This window comes from Henckelia pumila, chromosome 3 (genome assembly GCF_033568475.1).
Source record: "Henckelia pumila isolate YLH828 chromosome 3, ASM3356847v2, whole genome shotgun sequence".
NCBI classification, from domain to species: Eukaryota; Viridiplantae; Streptophyta; class Magnoliopsida; order Lamiales; family Gesneriaceae; genus Henckelia; species Henckelia pumila.
In genome coordinates this window covers 51,650,783-51,672,974 of record NC_133122.1, presented here as the reverse complement: position 1 = coordinate 51,672,974, position 22,192 = coordinate 51,650,783, and the positions used below count along the sequence as shown (strand labels likewise).

Below are 22,192 nucleotides of genomic sequence, written 5' to 3'. Positions count from 1 at the left end.
CATGGCCGGAGCAAGGCAGGGCTGCTGCTCGCGCAGCGGAAGGGAGTAGAGAGAGGGGGGGTACGGGTTTTGGGCTGGGGCTGGGTGCTGGGTCGGGTCTTGGGGTCAGGGTCGGGTCAGTAGAGTTTAGGGTCGGGTCAAGTGAGTCCGGGTCCGGGTTAGGTGGGCCGGGCTTGAGTATTTTAATTTTTAATTAATTAAGAGATTAATTGGTTTTGGGATTTTATTAATTAGTTAGAAAATTATTTGGGCCTCCAAATAATTTTATTTGGGCTTTAAATAATTTATTTAAGTTAGCCCAATGATTTTATGGGCTTGGGAGCCCATGAGAATTTTTGGGCCAGTCAGTGAATTTTTGGGCCAGTCTAGAATTTTATTGGGCTTAATTAAGTTAATGGGCTTAAATATTTTTATTTAGGCCCAATTAAATTTAATTAAGTTATTTGGGCTAAGATATGATTATTGGGCTTTTATTTAAGTTTAATGGGCTTAGAGTGAGTGACCAGCAGTCTGGACCAACCCATGAAAAATAAATAAGTCCGGGATATATATTTAATTATTTTTATGCATAAAGTCTATTTTAAGTATAAGTATATTATTTTATGAAAAATTAATTAAATATATATTACGGACATATTTTCAGTGCATGTATTCATGAAATAATTTTATGGCATGATTTAATGTTTAAGGTTGAGCTAGAAAATAATTTTATGTTGGAAGTTGAAGTAGTGTGACAATTTAAGGGGGACCAGTCCCCACATGTTAAGGGCAGTTTACTATCAATTTAAGGGTAGTTTACTACCAGTAAGAGGTGATTCGTCACCGCCGCGTACGTTGGTTCTAAGAGACTGATCAGTCGAACTTTTAAGTTTAAGGTTACACTACGGATATGACCATGCGATGTTAGAAAATGTTATGCTCAACAATGTTTATGTATGTAATATATGATTATATATAAGATCAAGTTTAAGCAAGATTTTCAGTCATGATTCATGATTTTTAAGCATGCTCATTCATGTATATGTTATGTATTAGTATTCCAGTGATTTAAATTATTTTAAACCCTTGTTATGTTAGCATGTTGGGCCTCTAGGCTCACTACACTTATATGGTGCAGGTGAGTACGTAGAGGAAGATGTAGTTCCTACCGGTGGTGAGGACATATGAGCGGACATGCAGTGATCCCCCGTGACCGCCGGCTGAGTCTTTATAGATATTTTTAAGAATTTTTAAAAAACTCTGTTTCTTTTATGTTTGTCAGTGGTGAATTTTAGTACTATTTTTATTAAATAATTTTTATTGCATGCAAACTTTTAAGTGGATTGTTTGACAGTATTCGATTTAAGTTTGACTCAGTTATTTAAGTAAGAATGTTGCATTTTATTTATGTTATTTTTAAATCTGTTTATTTTGTGGATATATGTATGGACATGTATGTACATCTATTTTACTTAGTATTATTTAAAAAAAAAAAAATTCCGCATATATTATTTTAGTATGTTTGGGTTGTTTCAGTTGAAATCCTCAATTTTGCAAAGTCTAATGATAAATATGACTATCTACTTTTAGAAAAATAAAAGGGAAGCAAGAAGTTATAAAAATCTACTTGTAAGGCTGCAACAATTGGATAGAAGTAATGGAATTGGATTAACACACAATATCACTTGGTATCTCCTCTACAACCACTACATTTATAGTATGACAATCTCAAAACTAGGGCACAATTTCAATATCCAATTAAGTTAATCGAAATACATGCCAAGTTGCACTACAATTGATTCTAATCATATTTTATTGAGAGAATACCACTGTTCACGTCTCCGCCATCAATATTTCATCACGAGCAATTCTCTTCTAATTCCTAAAACATTATAAGGAATATAATCATTGATACAAAAATCACAATCCTCATTTAAAAAAAAAAAAGAAACGAAATCTAACAAATATCTTCATAAACAATCATGCACGATATGCGATGTAGTAGCCCGAACCCTAATTGAGTAATTAAAGGATTAATGCTAATTAAATAAATTGGGGATTGGACGGATCGGAAGCTCCGAAGGAACGATCGGAAGCTCCGATCGGGATCGGAAGCTCCGATGAGGATCGGAGGCATCGATGATATTACGTCATCCATGACGTGTGGCTGGATCGGAAGCTCCGATCAGGACCGGAGGCTCCGATCACCCCTATCCGGAGTCAACAAATGATATTTTGACACGTGGCAGATCAGGATCTTCGGAAGCTCCGATGGCAGGATCGGACGTTCCGATCGAGGTTCGGACGTTCCGATCGAGGATCGGAGGCTCCGATCGTTGTCTATAAATAGAAGGCCGAGATTTCATTTCTCCTTGCCAATTCCGGATTTCCTCTCTATTTCTAGTCATATTCAAGCTGTTCTAGTCTTCTTAGGCTTGGTCCGGAGGTCGGAGAGGCGTTCGATAGTCGTAGCGGAGTTGTGCCCAAGTTCTGGAGGCATCGACATCAAAGGGCTAACGACGGACGAAGGTATAGCTTTTGCTTCCTATAAATACTTAGGAGTATGCAATAGCTTAGTTAAGACTTTTAGAGCACTGTAATGATAGTGGTATCATTTCGCTGTGTAGGCGGACTTTAGGCTTGGACTTAGAGCTGGTAGTGCCTACCTGGTATTTGAGGTACGAAAGTACTGTTCGAGATATCCTGACTGAGTATGCATGTATTATATGACTGCATGATTTATATGCCATGATATTATGCTACATTCATTTGCATCTTGCTGTATCTCCTTCGAGATGTCTGTTAGTAGGGTTGTACCCTATCCTGTTAGTGGATGGACTTCCATCAATTTGGGTCCGGCGTATCCACAGTTATCTCGGTATGGGAGCCACCTCCTGAAGCGACGGCACAGCGTGCTACATACCAGGGCCCGGTCTGTCTCTGTTATCTGATCCTTGACCTCGAGTCTATAGGGAGTTCACTTTGCATGCATGTATACTCATACTCTCGCACTGAGCGTTTTATGCTCACGTCTCGTACTCTGTATTTTCTGGACACCCTATTCCATGGGGCAGGTTTGCGATTGAACGAGGAGGGTGGATCCAGGAGGGGCTAGTCAGTGGTTGGCCAACTGGAGCTTCGTCTAGGCTTTATTACTGTTGTTTGGGTTTATACAGTTATTCGATTTGGTTGTATAATATTGGATAATTACAGATTCCTTTTCTTGGGATTGTATAATGTTATTTGGTTTCCGCAGTTTTATTCTGATATCTGTTTAATTAAGTTAATTGCATGCATAAGTTCTGTTTAGTAGGTGATCCGGGTAAGGGTCACTACATTTATGGTATCAGAGCATGCAAAAGATTTCTTGGGATTTAGTCTCATCTTGAGGTATTTTTGTAGATGTCAAATTGTGACGACCAGAGTTCTCATGGCAGTGTTGGTGGGCGTTGGGGTGATGCCGACCGGGAGCCTCGTCGGGAACGGCGTCATCGTCACCATGACGACGAGCGTTTCACTGTGCGTCGATTCTTATGGGTCCTAAGCCCTTAGTTGGAGGTGAGTCTCCGGAGGATGCGGAGAACTGGTTAGACCGCATGGAGACGAATTTTCAGACTTTCCAATGCACCGATGAGCAGAAGGTGGAGACCCTTGGCTATCTTCTGGATGGGCGCGCGCGCAGGTGGTGGAGGTTTACTTCTGCACCTTTTGTTGCGGCGAGAGGAGTGGCCACCTGGGCCGAGTTTTGCACAGCTTTCCAAAAGCGGTATTTTCCTCCTGCACTCCGACAGTCGAAGGCAGGCGAGCTACTGAGTCTGCGACAGGGAGCCATGTCTATTGATGAGTATCAGCAGAGGTTCTTTGATCTGCTATCCTATTGCCCCGAGATTGCGGATAGCTCAGAGATGAAGTATAATCTGTTCCTTCAGGGCCTTAACCCTGAGATCCATGACCGTGTGGCGGTTGGCGATGACATGTCCTACGAGGGTTTGGTGAGCCGTTGTCACCAGGCGGAGGACAGCATTCGACGGAACAGGTCTTTCTCTCAGTCGAGACCTGCTAGTTCTTTGGGTCCCCGTGCCCAAACTTTCAAGAAGTCTGGATCTACTTCTTCCTCTGGTTCGGGAGGTGTTGTCCGTTTCGGTAAGAAGGACAAGTGTGATCACTGTGGGAAGAACCATCCATCCGACAAGTGCCGCAGAGCTTCTGGAGCTTGTTTCCGTTGTGGAGAGACTGGTCATATCCGGAGGGATTGTCCACAATCTGGGGGAGGCGGTTCTGGATCTGGTTCAGGATCTGGTTCTCAGGCTACCGTACAGCAGAGGTCGCAGGGACAGTCTGCTGGGAGTTCTCATTTAAGGCCACGAGCTTCTGGCCAGGTGTTTGCCCTGAGACATGATCAGGCTGTGGAGGAGAATGAGAAAGTCATCGCAGGTACATTTATGCTTTATGGTATACCTGCTCTTGTACTTATTGACACTGGTGCATCTCATTCCTTCATTTCTGCACGTTTTGTTAAGAGGCATAAATTACCATGCATTGCACTAGACGTAGTGATGTCTGTTTCTACTCCGACGGGCCAATCTGCTTTGGCTAAGCGTCTAGTGATGGGTTGCCCTTTAGAGTTCGAAGGGAACATTCTGTTAGCGAATCTCATGGTCCTGGCGATGGACGACTTTGATTGCATTCTGGGAATAGATGTGCTGACTACCTATCGAGCTTCAGTGGACTGCTATCAGAGATTAGTACGCTTTCATCCGGAAGGGAGTGGGAGTTGGTTTTTCTATGGTGAGGGAGCGCGACCCCCGATGCCTTAGGTATCAGCTTTGAGAGCCTGTCGAGCTCTAGAGTCTGGCGGGGAAGGCTACCTTATTTATGCAGTTGATTTGTCCGCTGAGAGTATTGGGATAGAGAGCATTCCTGTTGTGGATGAATTTCCAGATGTGTTTCCTGATGAGATTCCGGGTTTTCCTCCTGCTAGGGAAGTCGAGTTTGACATAGAGTTGATGCCAGGTACTTCGCCTATTTCTAGAGCACCGTATCGTCTGGCTCCGTCAGAGATGCGTGAGTTGAAGAATCAGCTACATGATCTTTTGGACAAGGGGTACATTCGTCCTAGTGTATCTCCTTGGGGAGCTCCTGTTCTCTTCGTGAAGAAGAAGGATGGGTCGATGCGGCTGTGCATTGACTATCGGCAGCTGAATCGAGTCACTGTGAAGAACAAGTATCCGTTGCCTCGTATTGATGACTTGTTTGATCAGCTGCAGGGCACGTCAGTTTACTCCAAGATTGACTTGAGATCTGGGTATCATCAGTTGAGAGTCCGTGATCAGGACGTAGCCAAGACTGCATTCCGTACTCGCTATGGGCATTACGAGTTCCTAGTGATGCCATTTGGTTTGACCAATGCGCCGGCTATATTCATGGATCTGATGAACCGTGTCTTCAGGGAGTACTTGGACAAGTTTGTCGTGGTCTTCATTGACGACATCTTGGTGTATTCGCGTAATACGGAAGAGCATGTTTCTCACTTGCGGTTGGTACTGCAGACTCTTCGAGATGAGCAATTGTACGCCAAGCTGAGCAAGTGTGAGTTCTGGATGGATAGAGTGGTTTTTCTTGGCCATATCATATCCAGGGAGGGGATTTCTGTTGATCCAAGCAAGATTGAAGCGGTACTTAATTGGTCGCGTCCGACGACGGTTGCTGAGATCCGTAGTTTTCTGGGTCTAGCAGGGTATTATCGTCGCTTCATTCTGAACTTCTCTCAGTTAGCTCGACCGTTGACGCAGCTTACCCGCAAGGGTGTGGATTTTGAGTGGTCCTCCGAGTGTGAGGAGAATTTCCGTGAGCTTCGACAGCGGTTGACTTCTGCGCCGGTGTTAGCATTACCGTCAGGATCTGGAGGGTATGTAGTTTACACGGATGCTTCTCTTCAGGGGTTAGGTTGTGTCCTGACTCAGAATGGGCATGTGATCGCATACGCTTCTAGACAGCTGAAGCTTCACGAGGACAACTACCCAGTCCATGATTTGGAGTTGGCAGCCATTGTGTTCGCTTTGAAGATCTGGCGTCATTATCTGTATGGCGAGAAATTTGAGATCTTCACCGACCATAAGAGTCTCAAGTATTTGTTCACTCAGGCAGAATTGAACATGAGACAGAGACGTTGGATGGACTTGCTTAAGGACTATGATTGCGAGATTAAGTACCATCCGGGAGCTGCTAATCTCACCGCTGATGCTTTGAGTCGCAAGGTGCGACTATCCGCACTTCAGACTTGTTCGATGTCTAGTGCGATCAGTGACTGTTGTACTTCAGGTTATACCTTCAAGCATAAGAAAGGTATGCAGAGTATCCAGATGTTTGCGATATTATCTGAGCCAGCCTTGTACTCGCGGATCCGAGATGCTCAGATGTCTGATTCGAAGACCCAGCGTTTAGCTCGTCTAGCTAACGAGGGTAGCTCGTCTGGATTTCATTATCAGTCAGATGGCTTTCTGTGTTTGTCTGGTAGGCTTGTGATTCCACAGGATGAAGAGTTGCGAGAGGAGATTTTGTCTCAGGCACATCGCACTAAGTTGAGTATTCATCCTGGGAGCAACAAGATGTACAAGGATCTACGTACTCGTTTCTGGTGGAAGGGAATGAAACGCAGTGTTTATCAGTTTGTTTCCAGATGTTTGGTGTGTCAACAGGTCAAGGCAGAGCACCGACGACCTGGAGGATTGCTTCACAGTCTGCCTATTCCTGAATGGAAATGGGAGTTTATCACTATGGACTTTGTGACCCATTTGCCGGTATCCCCGAGGAACTGTGATGCTATCTGGGTTGTGGTGGACCGACTCACCAAGTCAGCGCATTTCATTGCCTATAGCCGGGAGTACAATGTGGATTGTATGGCACGGATGTACATTCAGGAGATCGTTCGACTTCATGGAGTGCCTGTGAGCATTGTCAGCGATCGGGACCCCAGGTTTACTTCTAGGTTCTGGGGGAGTGTTCAGCGTGCGATGGGTACTACTCTTAGTTTGAGTACAGCCTATCATCCAGAGACTGATGGTCAGTCAGAGCGCACTATCCATACGTTAGAGGATATGCTTAGAGCGTGCGTCTTGGATTTTGGTTCAGCCTGGCAGGATCATTTGCCGTTGATCGAGTTCGCTTACAACAACAGCTATCACACTAGTATTGGGATGGCACCTTTTGAGGCATTGTATGGGCGACGTTGTCGTACTCCACTCTTCTGGGAAGAAGTGGGGGAGAGACAGGCTGAGGGACCGGAGTTTATCCAGCAGGCGATAGATATTGTTGATCAGATCAAGAAACGGATTAAGACTGCACAGGATCGTCAGGCCAGCTATGCTAATATCAAGCGTAGGCCTTTGCAGTTCGAGGTCGGGGAGAAAGTGTTTCTGAGAGTGTCACCTTTCCGCAAGATTCTCAGATTTGGCCTTAAGGGCAAGTTGTCTCCCAGATTTATCGGTCCGTTTGAGGTCTTGGAGAGCATTGGCGATTTGGCTTATCGACTAGCATTGCCACCGCATCTATCCAGCATTCACGACGTGTTCCACGTATCTCTGTTGCAACGGTATGTGGCGGATGAGTCCCATATTCTGCAGCGGTCTGAGGTTCAGGTAGACAAGGATTTGACTTATGTTGAGAAACCTACTCGTATCCTGGATTATAAGGATAAGGTTTTACGGAACAAAGTCATTCCTTTGGTTTTAGTTCAGTGGCAGCGCCGAGGCACTGAGGAAGCTACTTGGGAGCTTGAGGACAGGATGCGTAAAGACCATCCTGAGTTGTTTTGATTTCATTCTTTAAGTTGTATTCAGTTGCAAACTCTGTAAACGTTTGTTTGAATAAAGAATGTTTCTGATTTCTGTATTTGCATTCGGTACTTAAGATCTGATTTCGAGGACGAAATATCTTAAGTGGGGGAGAATGTAGTAGCCCGAACCCTAATTGAGTAATTAAAGGATTAATGCTAATTAAATAAATTGGGGATTGGACGGATCGGAAGCTCCGAAAGAACGATCGGAAGCTCCGATCGGGATCGGAAGCTCCGATGAGGATCGGAGGCACCGATGATATTACGTCATCCATGACGTGTGGCTGGATCGGAAGCTCCGATCAGGACCGGAGGCTCCGATCACCCCTATCCGGAGTCAACAAATGATATTTTGACACGTGGCAGATCAGGATCTTCGGAAGCTCCGATGGCAGGATCGGACGTTCCGATCGAGGTTCGGACGTTCCGATCGAGGATCGGAGGCTCCGATCGTTGTCTATAAATAGAAGGTCGAGATTTCATTTCTCCTTGCCAATTCCGGATTTCCTCTCTATTTCTAGTCATATTCAAGCTGTTCTAGTCTTCTTAGGCTTGGTCCGGAGGTCGGAGAGGCGTTCGATAGTCGTAGCGGAGTTGTGCCCAAGTTCTGGAGGCATCGACATCAAAGGGATAACGATGGACGAAGGTATAGCTTTTGCTTCCTATAAATACTTAGGAGTATGCAATAGCTTAGTTAAGGCTTTTAGAGCACTGTAATGATAGTGGTATCATTTCGCTGTGTAGGCGGACTTTAGGCTTGGACTTAGAGCTGGTAGTGCCTACCTGGTATTTGAGGTACGAAAGTACTGTTCGAGATATCCTGACTGAGTATGCATGTATTATATGACTGCATGATTTATATGCCATGATATTATGCTACATTCATTTGCATCTTGCTGTATCTCCTTCGAGATGTCTGTTAGTAGGGTTGTACTCTATCCTGTTAGTGGATGGACTTCCATCGATTTGGGTCCGGCGTATCCACAGTTATCTCGGTATGGGAGCCACCTCCTGAAGCGATGGCACAGCGTGCTACATACCAGGGCCCGGTCTGTCTCTGTTATCTGATCCTTGACCTCGAGTCTATAGGGAGTTCACTTTGCATGCATGTATACTCATACTCTCGCACTGAGCGTTTTATGCTCACGTCTCGTACTCTGTATTTTCTGGACACCCTATTCCATGGGGCAGGTTTGCGATTGGACGAGGAGGGTGGATCCAGGAGGGGCTAGTCAGTGGTTGGCCAGCTGGAGCTTCGTCTAGGCTTTATTACTGTTGTTTGGGTTTATACAGTTATTCGATTTGGTTGTATAATATTGGATAATTACAGATTTCTTTTCTTGGGATTGTATAATGTTATTTGGTTTCCGCAGTTTTATTCTGATATCTGTTTAATTAAGTTAATTGCATGCATAAGTTCTGTTTAGTAGGTGATCCGGGTAAGGGTCACTACATGCGACATATGCCAAATTTTTAAATCAAATTAAGGGCAAACAGTGACACCAGCTATTTGAAAGATTTAAGTGGAAGAAAAAAAATGAACATAAATACATTAAAGTTACTAATAACTTAATCAATATTCTCATTTAACAAATTGGGCTACGGAACGTTTTCCTGCAAAAAATGAAAACAATGGATATAAAAATTTTATTAATGCAAATTCAGCAATGAAACGCAAAGTACTAGATAAATTTTGTCGGTTCATTTACAAACAAAATACTTTAAACAATATTTTCGTCATCATTCGTATTACAACAAAGTAATATATAGTATAATAAAATTTATTTATAATATATTTATATTCGCGGGTATGGAGACAAGGATGGTGACGGGGAATCCTCGATACGAAATTATGGAGATCGAGGCGGGGATGGGCAAGACATCGCCATCCCCCTCCCCGCCCCCAATTCCATCAATATGAGAAACCTAGGTATAAAGAAAATTCGATTTCCAAGTGTTTCTCACGAATAAAAGGGTATTGATTTTTCAAAATGTTTAAATCCTCAATTTTGAAAAGTCTAATGATAAATATGACTAACTAATTTTAGAAAAATAAAAAGGAAGCAACAAGTTATAAAAATCTACTTGTAAGGCTGCAACAATTGGATAAAAATAATTGAATTGGATGAACACACAATATAGTTTGGTATCTCCTCTACAACCACTACATTTATAGTATGACAATCTCAAAACTAGGACACAATTTCAAGATCCAATTAAGTTAATCGAAATACATGCCAAGTTGCACTACAATTGATTGTTATCATATTTTATTGAGAGAATACTACTGTTCACGACTCCGCCATCAATATATCATCAAGAGCAATTTCTCTTCTAGTTCCTAAAACATTATAAGGAATATAATCATTGATACAAAAATCACACTCCTCGTTTAAAAAAAAGAAACGAAACCTACCAAATGACTTCATAAACAATCATGCACGATATGCGACATATGCCAAATTTTTAAATCAAATCACCAGCTAATTAAAGATTTAAGTGGAAGAAAAAAAATGAACATAAATGCATTAAAGTTACTAATAACTTGATCAATATTCTCATTTACCAAATTGGGCTATGGAATGTTTTCCTGTAAAAATGAAAACAACGGATATAAAAATTTTATTAATGCAAATTCAGCAATGAAACGAAAAGTACTAGATAAATTTTGTCGATTTATTTACAAACAAAATACTTTTATAAATATTCTCGTCATCATTTGTATTACAAGAAAGTAATACATATATAGTATAATAAAATTTATTTATAATATATTTATATTCGCGGGTATGGAGACAAGGATGGTGACGGAGAATCCTCGATATGAAATTATGGAGATCGAGGCGGGGATGAGCAAGACATCCCCGTCCCCGTCCCCATCCCCACCCCAATTCCATCTATATGAGAAACCTAAGTATAAGGAAAATTTGATTGTCAAGTGTTTCTCACGAATAAAAGGGTATTGATTTTTCAAAATATTGAAATCCTCAATTTTGCAAAGTCTAATGATAAATATGACTAACTACTTTTAGAAAAATAAAAGGGAAGCAAAAAGTTATAAAAATCTACTTGTAAGGCTGCAACAATTGGATAGAAATAATTGAATTGGATGAACACACAATATCGCTTGGTATCTCCTATACAACCACGACATTTATAGTATGACAATCTCAAAACTTGGGCACAATTTCAAGATCCAATTAAGTTAATCGAAATACTTGCCATGTTGCACTATACTTGATTGTTATCATATTTTATTGAGAGAAGACAGTCTGTTCAATCCTCCGCCATCAATATATCATCACGAGCAATTTCTCTTCTAGTTTCTAAAACATTATAATTGATTGTTATCATATTTGCAAATAATTTTCGATATAACACAGAACCAAAGTCTTAGTAAATTAAAATCAAATATGAAACTTTGCCCTATCTTCCTCTGATTCAGAATATTTTGCATCCAATCTAAACATCCAACATAAAAATGGGATAAGATCCCTTATTTAGAATTGAGAAAATCACTACTCACTCACCTGGAGTGGTCTCTTGCCCCTTTGGCTGCTCCAGCCGTTGGGCCTTCTTCTCCTTCTTAGGCTCCTCACTCCGCTGCTCCCCCTTCTCCTGATCTTCCTGCTCAGGATGCTCCTCATTCTCTTGTTGTTCAGGCATCTACGCCTTCTCATCATTGTCCCCACCTCTTGGAAAAATAAATACAAATAACTTTATAATGAAATATAATGCTCAACAACAACACACACAAATGTCAAGAAAATTATTTACCAACTTATCATTTCAGTTTTTTCCACTCAACGAAATAAATCCGAGTATACTCGTCAATCAAAACAATTTATGAAAGAAACTTCAAAACTTTTTAACTAAGTGGAAAAAATAATTGTAACAAAAAATTAGGGGTCCACATAAATTATTATAAGCCAGATTATGAGATCTACATAAATGCAAATTTTATTCGTCATTTATTTGAAAGATTTAGAATTAAAATAAAATAGTGATAATAAAATCATAAAAAATTTGCGCGAGGCAGTTTCCAGTCCTTATTCAGAATGTGTTCCTAAAAAATAAAAACGACTATCATAGGGTAAACATAAAACTTGTAAATAATCAGCATTTGTATTAAAATTACATCCAAGAAACTTTTGTTGATTACAAAGAAGACTAAGAAAGCTTACAATATTCAATATAACAATGAATTCATTCAATTAAAAAAACTACATATATATTAGTCAACCAAGAGAGAAAATTCAACATTTGTTTATGGATATCAAACAACCCGTAGACCTAATTAGTTGTCCATTAAATATTAAATAATAATCTCCCAGATTTTTAAATCAAATTAAATGCAAACAGTGACACAAGCTATTTGAAAGATTTGGGTGGAAGAACAAAAATGAACATAAATACATTAAAGTTACTAATAACCTGATCAATATTCTCATTTACCAAATTGGGCTACGGAATGTTTTCCTGCAAAAATGAAAACAACGGATATAAATTTTTTATTAATGCAAATTCAGCAATGAAACTCAAAGTACTAGATAAATTTTATCTGGTCATTTACAAACAAAATACTTTAGTAAATATTCTCGTCATTATTCGCATTACAAGAAATTAATACATATATAGTATGATAAAATTTATTAATAATATATTTATATTCGCGGGTATGGAGACAAGGATGGTGACGGGGAATCCTCGATACGAAATTATGGAGATCGAGGCGGGGATGGGCAAGACATCCTCGTCCCCGTCCCAATTCCATCTATATGAGAAACCTAGGTATAAGAAAGATTTGATTGCCAAGTATTTCTCACGAATAAAAGGGTATTGATTTTTATTCATGAATGCAAAGTACCATAAATTTGATGTTAATTTCACACCAAAATCCAAGAAAGCCTAGAAAAATAAAAGGGATACAAGAAGTTATAAAAATGTACTTGTAAGCTAGGCTGCAACAATTGGATAGAAATAATTGACAAACACACAATATAGCTTGGTTTTTCCTCTACAACCACTACATTTATAGTATGACAATCTCAAAACTAGGACACAATTTCAAGATCCAATTAAGTTAATCGAAATAATGCCAAGTTGCACTACAATTGATTATTATCATATTTTATTGAGATAAGACCACTGTTCACGCCTCCGACATCAATATACCATCACGAGCAGTTCTTATTCTAGTTCCTAAAACATTATAAGGAATATAATTATTGATATAAAAATCACACTCCTCATTTAAAAAAACAAAACAAAATGAAACCTACCAAATGACTTCATAAACAATCATGCAGGATATGCGGCATATGCCAAAGGCAGCTATAGATGTGAGGGCTGAAACATGTTTTTTTTAAAAAAACTAACATTGCAAAAACCAAAACCAAACAAAATATATAAAACATGGGACTTGAGTAACAAGGATTAATGCAGACGGTGTAGGGTCACGAACAACCATTTTTCTCGCTTTGCTCTCAATAAAACCCTGCGAACAGTACTATTCCTAATTGGATACATATTGCCAGCCGTACATCCTTCTTCCTAGGGTTTTCGCTCGGGGATCGAGAAATTAAGGCAGGAGGAGATTTTATTTTATTTATTTTTCCCTCTGTAATTTAAATTCATTTTTCATTTATTTTTTTATTTGCATTAATGAATTCATATTGAAATACAAAATTTTTACATAACATTAAAATTTCATTTATTCAATTGCACATTTTTATCAGAAAATTTCAATTCCTGTAATTCAATTCTAGTAGTAAATTTCACTATATCCGTGAAACGAGTCGAATGACATATTTACAATAAACATTAACATTTTTGACATTAAAAAAGTTGTAATTTTTCATGAGTCGGGTCAAATGAAAATTCATCTCACAAAATTGATATATGAAATCGTCTCATAGAAATTTTTATTTTTTGTTATTTTATTGAAACAAAACAATATCCCTAAAATTATTTCTTCCAAAAACAAAAAAGAAAAATAAATTTTTTGATCCAGTAACTTTATCCTTTTTGGATTTTGGTTCATTAACTTTTTTTATTTGGATTTTGGTACACTAACTTTGCATTTTCAGTGTTTTTTGGTCAAACTGCATACGTGTCAGCTTCTGATTGTTCCACGTCATGATTTTGGATCAATCAAAAGTTGACACGTATGCAGTTGGACCAAAAAACACTGAAAATTCAAAGTTAATGTACCAAAACCCACATCGAAAAAGTTAATGGACCAAAACCAAAACATGGATAAGTTAATGGACCAAAAAATTATTTTCCCAAACAAAAATCCCAAAATTACGAAAGAATGTCATTTTTATTAATTAATTTATAAAAAAATATGACACAGATTAGTAAAATCCGAATAAAGACGTTTTGTTTTTTATTTTATAATATTTTCATGACAAAATGTACTATCATAGTAATATATTTATATTTGTTTTATGAATATTGACGCATTAAATAGATATTACATAAACAAAGGAATCTAGTAGTCCATGTATTCAGTCAATTCAATAATCAACTAATGCACGTAGTCCTTTGACATTTCAACAACTCCTATGAACAAGTTTTATGGTCATCACGTATATATGTCATGGACAAACGTCATTACATGGTTGAAATATTATGATGTCGCGATCATTCCAATAATTTTTTTATATTAAAAGAATGTCGATATTTGATATTTCAAACAAAAATATTAGCCATGTTTAAAAATAATGAATAATCGATATCACAGTCGAACAAATCATATTAGATTTCAATGCTACTAATTACATTTTGAATAAAAAAAACACATACTGAGACAATATTAATAACATAAATAGAAATGTAATTACAAATCATATAATATTTCAGTACTATCCAACATTTTCGTTGGAGACAGGTGAAATTGAATTTGATGATACCGAAACGAAAAGTAGAATTTTTTTAAAAAAAATTTATGTATTCAGCAATTGATTACAATGTATAAGAGTCGTCTAATATTTGAATGCATGAGCTATTTGATGTCAATGTTCAAATTTCAATGAAAAAATCTTGATATTGTTTCATGAAATTGAAGAACAAACATATGTAGCTTCAGTATCAACAAAAATAAATTCAGTATTAGGACACATAAAATAGATTTGTGAAAGATCCAACAAATCGATTTATTAGACATCGTAACTATTTTTTGAATCACACCTTTTAGGCTTATTTAAATAAGCTCAATTATTCTCTTAATTAGGGTACACATAATTGTAATAAAATATGCAGTGTGATGTTTGAAAACCTTAGTACCTTTTAATTTATATATGTGTTACTTTATATAATAATTACTCGTGTGAACCTTGGTAGGAAAAACTCGTAATCATCAACATGTGTTTAATGCTCAATTTAAATACAATTGTTCCTAAATTAATACCTACACACAATTATGTTTCTCTCTTATTGCTTCAGCGGATACAAATTAATTTCATTTGCACATATACATATTACCAATCCATATAGGAATATACGTGGACACAAGCTAAGTAAATAAACACTACAATAATTTTTCCAAATATCAATTACATGATACCAATAGAGAGATATTAATTTATGTCATATTGTGTCCAACACCAACATTAATTATTTGGGTCATAAATATTCTACAAACTACCAATAGAAATAGCAATAAAATATTGTCTCAAACACCAACAATCAAAAGTATTAATGCAACATTAGAAATCAACGTGGATCAATGAAAAATTTTGAAAGGATTTATATATGGAGGAAAAACATAATATTTGAATTTCTATTTCTCATTTAGGCGATAAATTTAGAATGTCCGATTTTGAAAAAAATGTAGTGGTAAAAAAGAAATATATGCTAAGAAAAATTTATTATGCAAATTTGCTTCGATTCAGTAGGGAGAAATCAAACTTTAAAGACTAAAGTTGCATGTTTTATCCGTAGTATTATAATATTACATGTTTTAAGTTGAGGGTTTATTTTTACTTTAGAAATATAAATTTATAATAGGTATTTTTTCAAAAAATAAAAATAAAAAACATTGTTTTGGGTTTTTTTTTAACAAAATCTTAAATATCTCGGGATATCCTCTTTTGACGAGATCCTGAATATTCAGATTCTCAAATGTGTCGGATACGGGATTTAAAAAAAAAATTCTCTCGATATATTTTCGGGAAAAAAATTGTATAACAGACATAAAGGACGGATCAATCTCACCCATAGACTACACGTGTTGTCATTACTCCTGGACTTGTTGCTTAGCATTCATTCATTCATTTTATGTTCGCGTATTCAACATTTTGAGTTGCATTATATTTCCAGGCCTGTGGTAAGAAGCAGATGAATTTTTCTGTTGCCTGAATTATTATCAATGAATACAAGTTCTGAATTATTATCAATGAATACAAGTTCTGTGACAGATCCAATCATATAATAACAAACCAATACATTTTTAAAGCTCCGTGTAAATTAATCTGTGAAAGAGAAAAAAAAAACAACGTCGTAAATGTATACACGGACTTGGTTTAATTCTCAAAATTTAATATGAAAAGGAATTAACCGAATAGATTACAAAAAAGAGTCGCTGTCCCATAGATGAAACATTTGAAGAACAGTGATTTCTTGGAAATATAGAATTCCCCAAAAGAATTGTGGGGAATATTCAGGGACTTCTTACAATCAAGGGTCGATGTCCTTTGGGTTCGAGCAACACAGCCACCTCTTGTAAGGCAGATGGCTATGGCGATCGTGCTTCCTGTTTGGTTAAGGGCACGTATCCCGACTCCTTGTTCATCTCCTTCAGCACGTTTTGTATTCCGAGCCTTCTCAAAGATCATGGAATATTGGCCTGCTCCCCCATTTTTCAAGTTCCATTTTCCAAGCTTTGACAATGGCAAATTGCTTGTGTCTCTCATTATTTCAACTCAAGTTAATGAAGGCGAAGAATCCTCCTTCCCCTAATCAAAACAGATGGTGGTCCTATATCTTTTGAACAGTTCAACAGTTCGTTTCATTTATTTTGCAAAGAAACTTGTGAATAAACTTGGTACATCTCATCTTAATGGTAAAAAAAGGTAATCACAATTCACAACTTCATACCTGGACTTGATCGCTGGGTGATAGTTGAGGGCCGTGGACTGAGTTGGCAACATTTACTGTACTTTGAAGCAGCGCCTGCCCAAGTTCGGCACTAGTGGTCGAGCCGGTGCCATCGTTTCTGTTTGAGTGGCCTGCGTCAACACAGACCATATTGGGGGGAAAAAAAGAGAGTAGATCACAAGCTAATTAGACAGTCAACCGTGACCAAGTATTTTAAAATCCTGGCAACAAATCTAATTATCTTCTGTTTTGCAATACTTGCAAACAAAGTAAATTCAACCAACTCAATTGCAATGTTATTGAAAATATTTGACTGGTTGCTGTTAGGTTCATAGATGAGCCACCTGCATAGTATTTGAGATTGTTTCAAGGAATCACCCTTTAGAGCTTTTCAGAAAAGCTAAAACATGATTCCTATCAGCAATCCCAAACATTCTCATAATCTTTATAAGCAATCTCAAACACTGCCATAATCTCTAAGATTGCGATTAGATTGAAGATTTGAATTGAGGAAGGACTTAAGTGTCCAGAATGAACATATTATGGGTAACATCGAATATCTTACCATTGAGATAATCTGTATATCCATAAACATTCAAGTTTGAGTAATACAAAGTTAGGATTTCAAGACAAGTATACTATCCTTTTATTCATGAATGCAACGTACCATAGGTTTTGAAGTACAAAAATTTCACACCAAAATCCAAGAAAGTCTACTTTGTGCCCGTAGAACCAATGTGACGAAAAAGAAAAAATAAAAAGGAAGTAAGGAGGTATAAAGAACATCCGTAAGCCCACAACAATTGGATGGAAAAACTTTAACTGGGTGAACACATTAATGCTGTGTTTCTCTTCCACAAAAAGCATAAGCAACCACATTTGTAGCAAGACAATTTCAAAACTATGACACAATTTCAAGTTCAAAGTTAATAAAAATATATGCCAAGTTGCATTACTATTGAACATATTTTATCAAGAGAAAATCACTGCTCATCTAACCCTTCTATTAAATGTTTAGAACAATAATAGTTTTTTATTCATATCATGAACGAAGTATGAGTGTAGCTTGATTATATAATTCTCTTACAAACTATTCAGCAGTGCATAAAGAACAACAAAGAATAATGACCCCCGAATAGGAAAAAAAAAACTGACTTAATTACCTTACATTTGTGCAACATGAATCCTTTCTACCTTTTCTTCTTCATTGTCCATTATTTCATTTGATTCATCATTTGAATCCGACAATAAAGCTTCTTCTTTGTTCAGTCCATTCTCACTGATTCGGATAGAGGAAAGATCGTCCACAGAAATTGCATTCCTTTTATAATTCCATACTAGCATCGAAATGAAATCTTGAGGTGAAATCAGACCTTGTTCTTTAAGGCAGTCACGTTGCTCATCAAGAGTTTGAGAGTCTTCAAGCCCAATATATTCGAGCAATGCTTTCTCGTGATCTGGCCTCCAGTTAGCTGGAAATGGGCTATAATCAGTCTCTGGTACAAGAGACATTCGGGTGTATTGAAGCCCATCAATTGATTCCACAAGACCCATTCTCAGTAAATTATGGTACTCAGGCGACTGCCCTTTCTTTTCCTTCAAAGGGCGACTCAAATTCCGAGAACCAATCTTGTAAACCTTTGCTCGTGACCTTAGCTTGTACTTAGCAGCATATAGCTTTGCAAGTGAACCTCTAAGGATGTAAGAGCAAAAATTGACGATTTTCTTCCTGTTGTCGGCATATCGATACCACTCAGCCATTGTGGTCAAGAACTTGTTCATCTGAGCGTTTGTGTGAGCCTGGGTAGCATGAAACATTCTAAAGCAAGGTTGAGGATCCGGATCCCTATCTCCCTTCAGAAAGTTCAGCTTCCTGAACTGTTTGATGCACTGCTTCAAGCTTGCAGTGACTGACAACAGTGTCCCAACACCCTTCTCACTGATTATTTTTCCACCAGTAGCCGTATATCTTAGAGTAGGATAGACAACCCTTCTGCATAATACATGGTCAAGAAACATGATGCCTTTAGTAATGTGCTCAATCGGGAGGCTCTCGTTGTCAAGTTTCAGCATATACTTCTGGTCACAAAATTCTATCAACTGCTTTCTAAGAGTTGCAGCATCGGCCCTCGGTCCCCTAACTCCAATCAAAATATGACCACCATAGCGGATATAGTCAATCTTCCGAGTCTTATCTGGGCCACTTGTTGGCACAAATTCCGGCCAAGACGTATTGCCTTGTTCTGCATCTCCATCAGGAGAGTTCCATATGACATCTCTGGAAGATGGTCGATAAAATTCTTTAATTTTACCTTCCATCCAACGGTCCAATTCATCGAGGCATATGTTAGCCAAAAGAGGACTTAGGATTCCACAATGGCCCCATGAAGGAAGTATTTCGGCCTCCTCTGGTGCGAACCCAAAAAAGGTTATCAACCAATAAGGATCAGGCTTCGGCTCATCTTCTGCCAGAACTCTCTTTTTTTGATACTTTCTTTTAGTCTTCTTTTTCTTCTCTCCACCATCAATCTTACTAGTGATAACAGGCGTGGTCAGTGCTGCCTTTATCAAATCAACCACTTTCTTATCCCTAACGTCCCTCATTAAAGCACTAATAACCATACCAATTTTCATTCCATCCAACACTGTACTCAAATCCCCCTTTATATACCACAAATACCCTGCAAAGTTCCGCCTAATCACCCTCAGCACTGTATGGGCATTCCTGCCAGGCCGAAACGCAAATGACTTTGGCGAGAACCTAGCCTCATAAACTGGCTCCAAAATCATGAATAATACTTCTTGAACAATCCTATCTTGAAAAGCAGCTGGCTGCGTAGTTGTCAAGATTGCCTTGATCTTCCTCTTCGACAACGACTCATATTCTGTCTTATCCTTCGGTGACTTAACGAAAAACTCTAACCTAGCTCCCCATTTGAACTTGCTATCAAGAACTGCATTACGTAGAGCCAACAAATCCTCCAGAGCAGAGCGTGTGATGGAGCTCCGTGGCATGTACGCACCCATCTCATCAGCACAAACCTTTTGGTATGCCAAAACCCACAATTCAAATCTCCTCAAATAATTGGTCAAATTGGTAACAGTTTTCTCGGGTTCTCTGAAGTTTTCAGTCCACATTTGAGAACAAACTGCAATACCGTCCTCCTTCATCAAGGTGGCCGGGTCATTCGGGTCAGGCACTCGCCTATAATAACTAGAAGTGCTAAATGCTCTTGATAGAACAAACCCACCATTATTTCTTAGGTTGACTCCATTTGTCAATTGAGGATGAAGCAACAGGTAGTGGTCGTGAATTGGAGATAAAAATGTGGCTCTACTTCTGAGTGCTCTGCGGCAAAACACCATCACACTCGGATGCATTTAACAGAACTCAGAGCAACCACCACGAAAATGCGAAAAGGACAAAACTTTCAATCAATCATCACCCAACAAAATCGAAACTTGGGACAGTGGCTGAAATCGCAAAAAGAAACTCAATGAATAAAGGGTTCTACTTTGAATCTTACTCTGTAACAAGAAATTTCCACCGGGGGAGGGGATTGTTGACACCACCTGCGTTCAGCTTTGCTTTTGTTCTGTACAGTCTCTTAGGTCCAGGGTTTTGGGTTTTATTCAAGAACTGAAGACGGGTTGAGAAATTTCTGGCAATCAAAAAGAAAATTTTTAAAAAAACGAGAATTGAAATTTTAATTAATTTAATCTATAAAAAAATTGTAAATAATTTTCAGCCTAAAATTGTGATCGATTACATTTTACTTGGATACTGAGAAATTATATATTTAATACGTAATTTATATTGAGCCATCCGATAAAAAACGTGTTATATGGCAACTACTATTAATCTTTTTATTTTATTATACACTTTTATGATTCGTTTAAAAAAAAAACATATTGCTATTAACTAGTGAATAAATTAATTTCAATTTTAAATTAATTTCAATTTTTTTAAAAGAATTCAAAAGTTGATTTTATTTTAGAATGGGACGGATTTCATCAACACCCTTTTGTAAAAATTCAAAAAAAAAATCATATGAAAAATTAATTGCATTAAAAATCTCTTGTTTTTAAATTTCGGTCATTAAATCCCTTAAAAATGAGGTAAATGTGCCATAATTTTGTTAACACATGGGTTAAATATCACTGATGGTTTTAAAAATAGAGGATATATTAGTTATTAACATTTTTAAGGGGTTGATATAAAGTAAAATGAATTTCAAATAACTAATAATGGTTAATTTGAAATTGATTATAATTAATATAAATTACTATATAAAACATATAATGGGTGAATATAAATTTTATGATATTATTTCTTTAAACAACAAAAATATATTTGAAATCCATGAATTTAAAATCAATCAATCCAAACACAATATTAACTTACATATTTAAATGTTGATCATCTTGATACTTACCGAGTGAATTTAGTCAGAACTGTAACAAAAAATTTGGTATACTTCGTGTACAGAATAAAATTCAAATGGTCAATACTTTAACACTAAAAAATGCCCCGAAAGTAACTAAACGCCTAAACTCGAAGAATTTATATGTAGTTACAATATTGATGTAAATATAAGTTAACGAAATAACAACAAAATGCATCGACATACAATTTTTTTTAAATGAATATAATGTTAAAATTTTCACTAATTCAATCCAATTTTTTTGGCATTAATATTTATGTAAACAGTTTTAACTCTTGTTTCAAGACGATTTTAGATAAACCAAATTTTCCCAAACAGATTAGGGGAAAATTCTTTTATTGTGTTGCTAGAATAAGTTTGTGAGTCCAACCGTTGTTAAAGTAAAATTATCAGTTAAACTAGCTTGGAAGTTTTAGCTACTCTATTTGAATGATATTTTGTTTAAATGACAATGAATTTTAGATAGTTTTTGTAAAATGATTATCTTTACAAGTTTAATCGCAATTTTTTTCAAGAATTTGCAAGCATGGCAAACACTATCTGAGGTGTTTTATAAGATATGCTATCTCACCACAACAAAGAAAAATATTATGTTAAACTCAACTTCTCATAAAAACAATTTTGTAACCCAAAAAATAATTTCCTATTACACATTCGTATGTATACACATTAATTGGCTGGCCTGGGTTGCAGTTCATTTCAAGCTATACTGCAGGAACACTAGGTTTTGATGAGTTGCTCAGCCGTCAACTCGCCTTAAGAGGTAATCATGGATGTTCTTCATGATGCTAACTGCATTCTCAAAGGGAACTCTTACCAAAATTCTCAGGCG

The 22,192-nt window shown here is 37.5% G+C and overlaps 1 protein-coding gene and 1 long non-coding RNA gene across 8 annotated transcripts in view; both read right to left on the bottom strand.

The window, feature by feature from the left end:
* Positions 1–20,569, bottom strand: part of LOC140891114 (nuclear intron maturase 2, mitochondrial) — a 42,647-nt gene extending 22,078 nt beyond the window's left edge. Inside the window, exons 1-3 of one of the 6 annotated variants that reach the window (XR_012152433.1) lie at positions 18,079–20,569; positions 16,916–17,046; positions 16,291–16,801 (exon numbers count right to left, since the gene is read on the bottom strand). Coding sequence is in view for 2 of the 6 variants with exons in the window: in XM_073299417.1 (XP_073155518.1) it covers positions 18,080–20,296 (2,217 nt within the window). In the remaining 4 variants the exon portion in view is untranslated. Of the gene's footprint in view, positions 1–16,290; positions 17,916–17,965 lie in introns of those variants that run through there. The other 5 variants (XR_012152434.1, XR_012152435.1, XR_012152432.1 and 2 more) reach the window with 5 other exon arrangements.
* Positions 1,678–13,377, bottom strand: LOC140893536 (uncharacterized). Of its 2 annotated transcripts, XR_012153188.1 has the most exons (4): positions 13,324–13,377; positions 12,248–12,292; positions 11,344–11,507; positions 1,678–1,861 (listed from the first exon to the last, which is right to left on the bottom strand). It is a non-coding gene; the product is annotated as an uncharacterized lncRNA (long non-coding RNA). The 2 variants fall into 2 exon arrangements; XR_012153187.1 differs by lacking the exon at positions 13,324–13,377 and having other exon boundaries at positions 12,248–12,837.
* Positions 20,570–22,192: the final 1,623 nt, after the last annotated feature.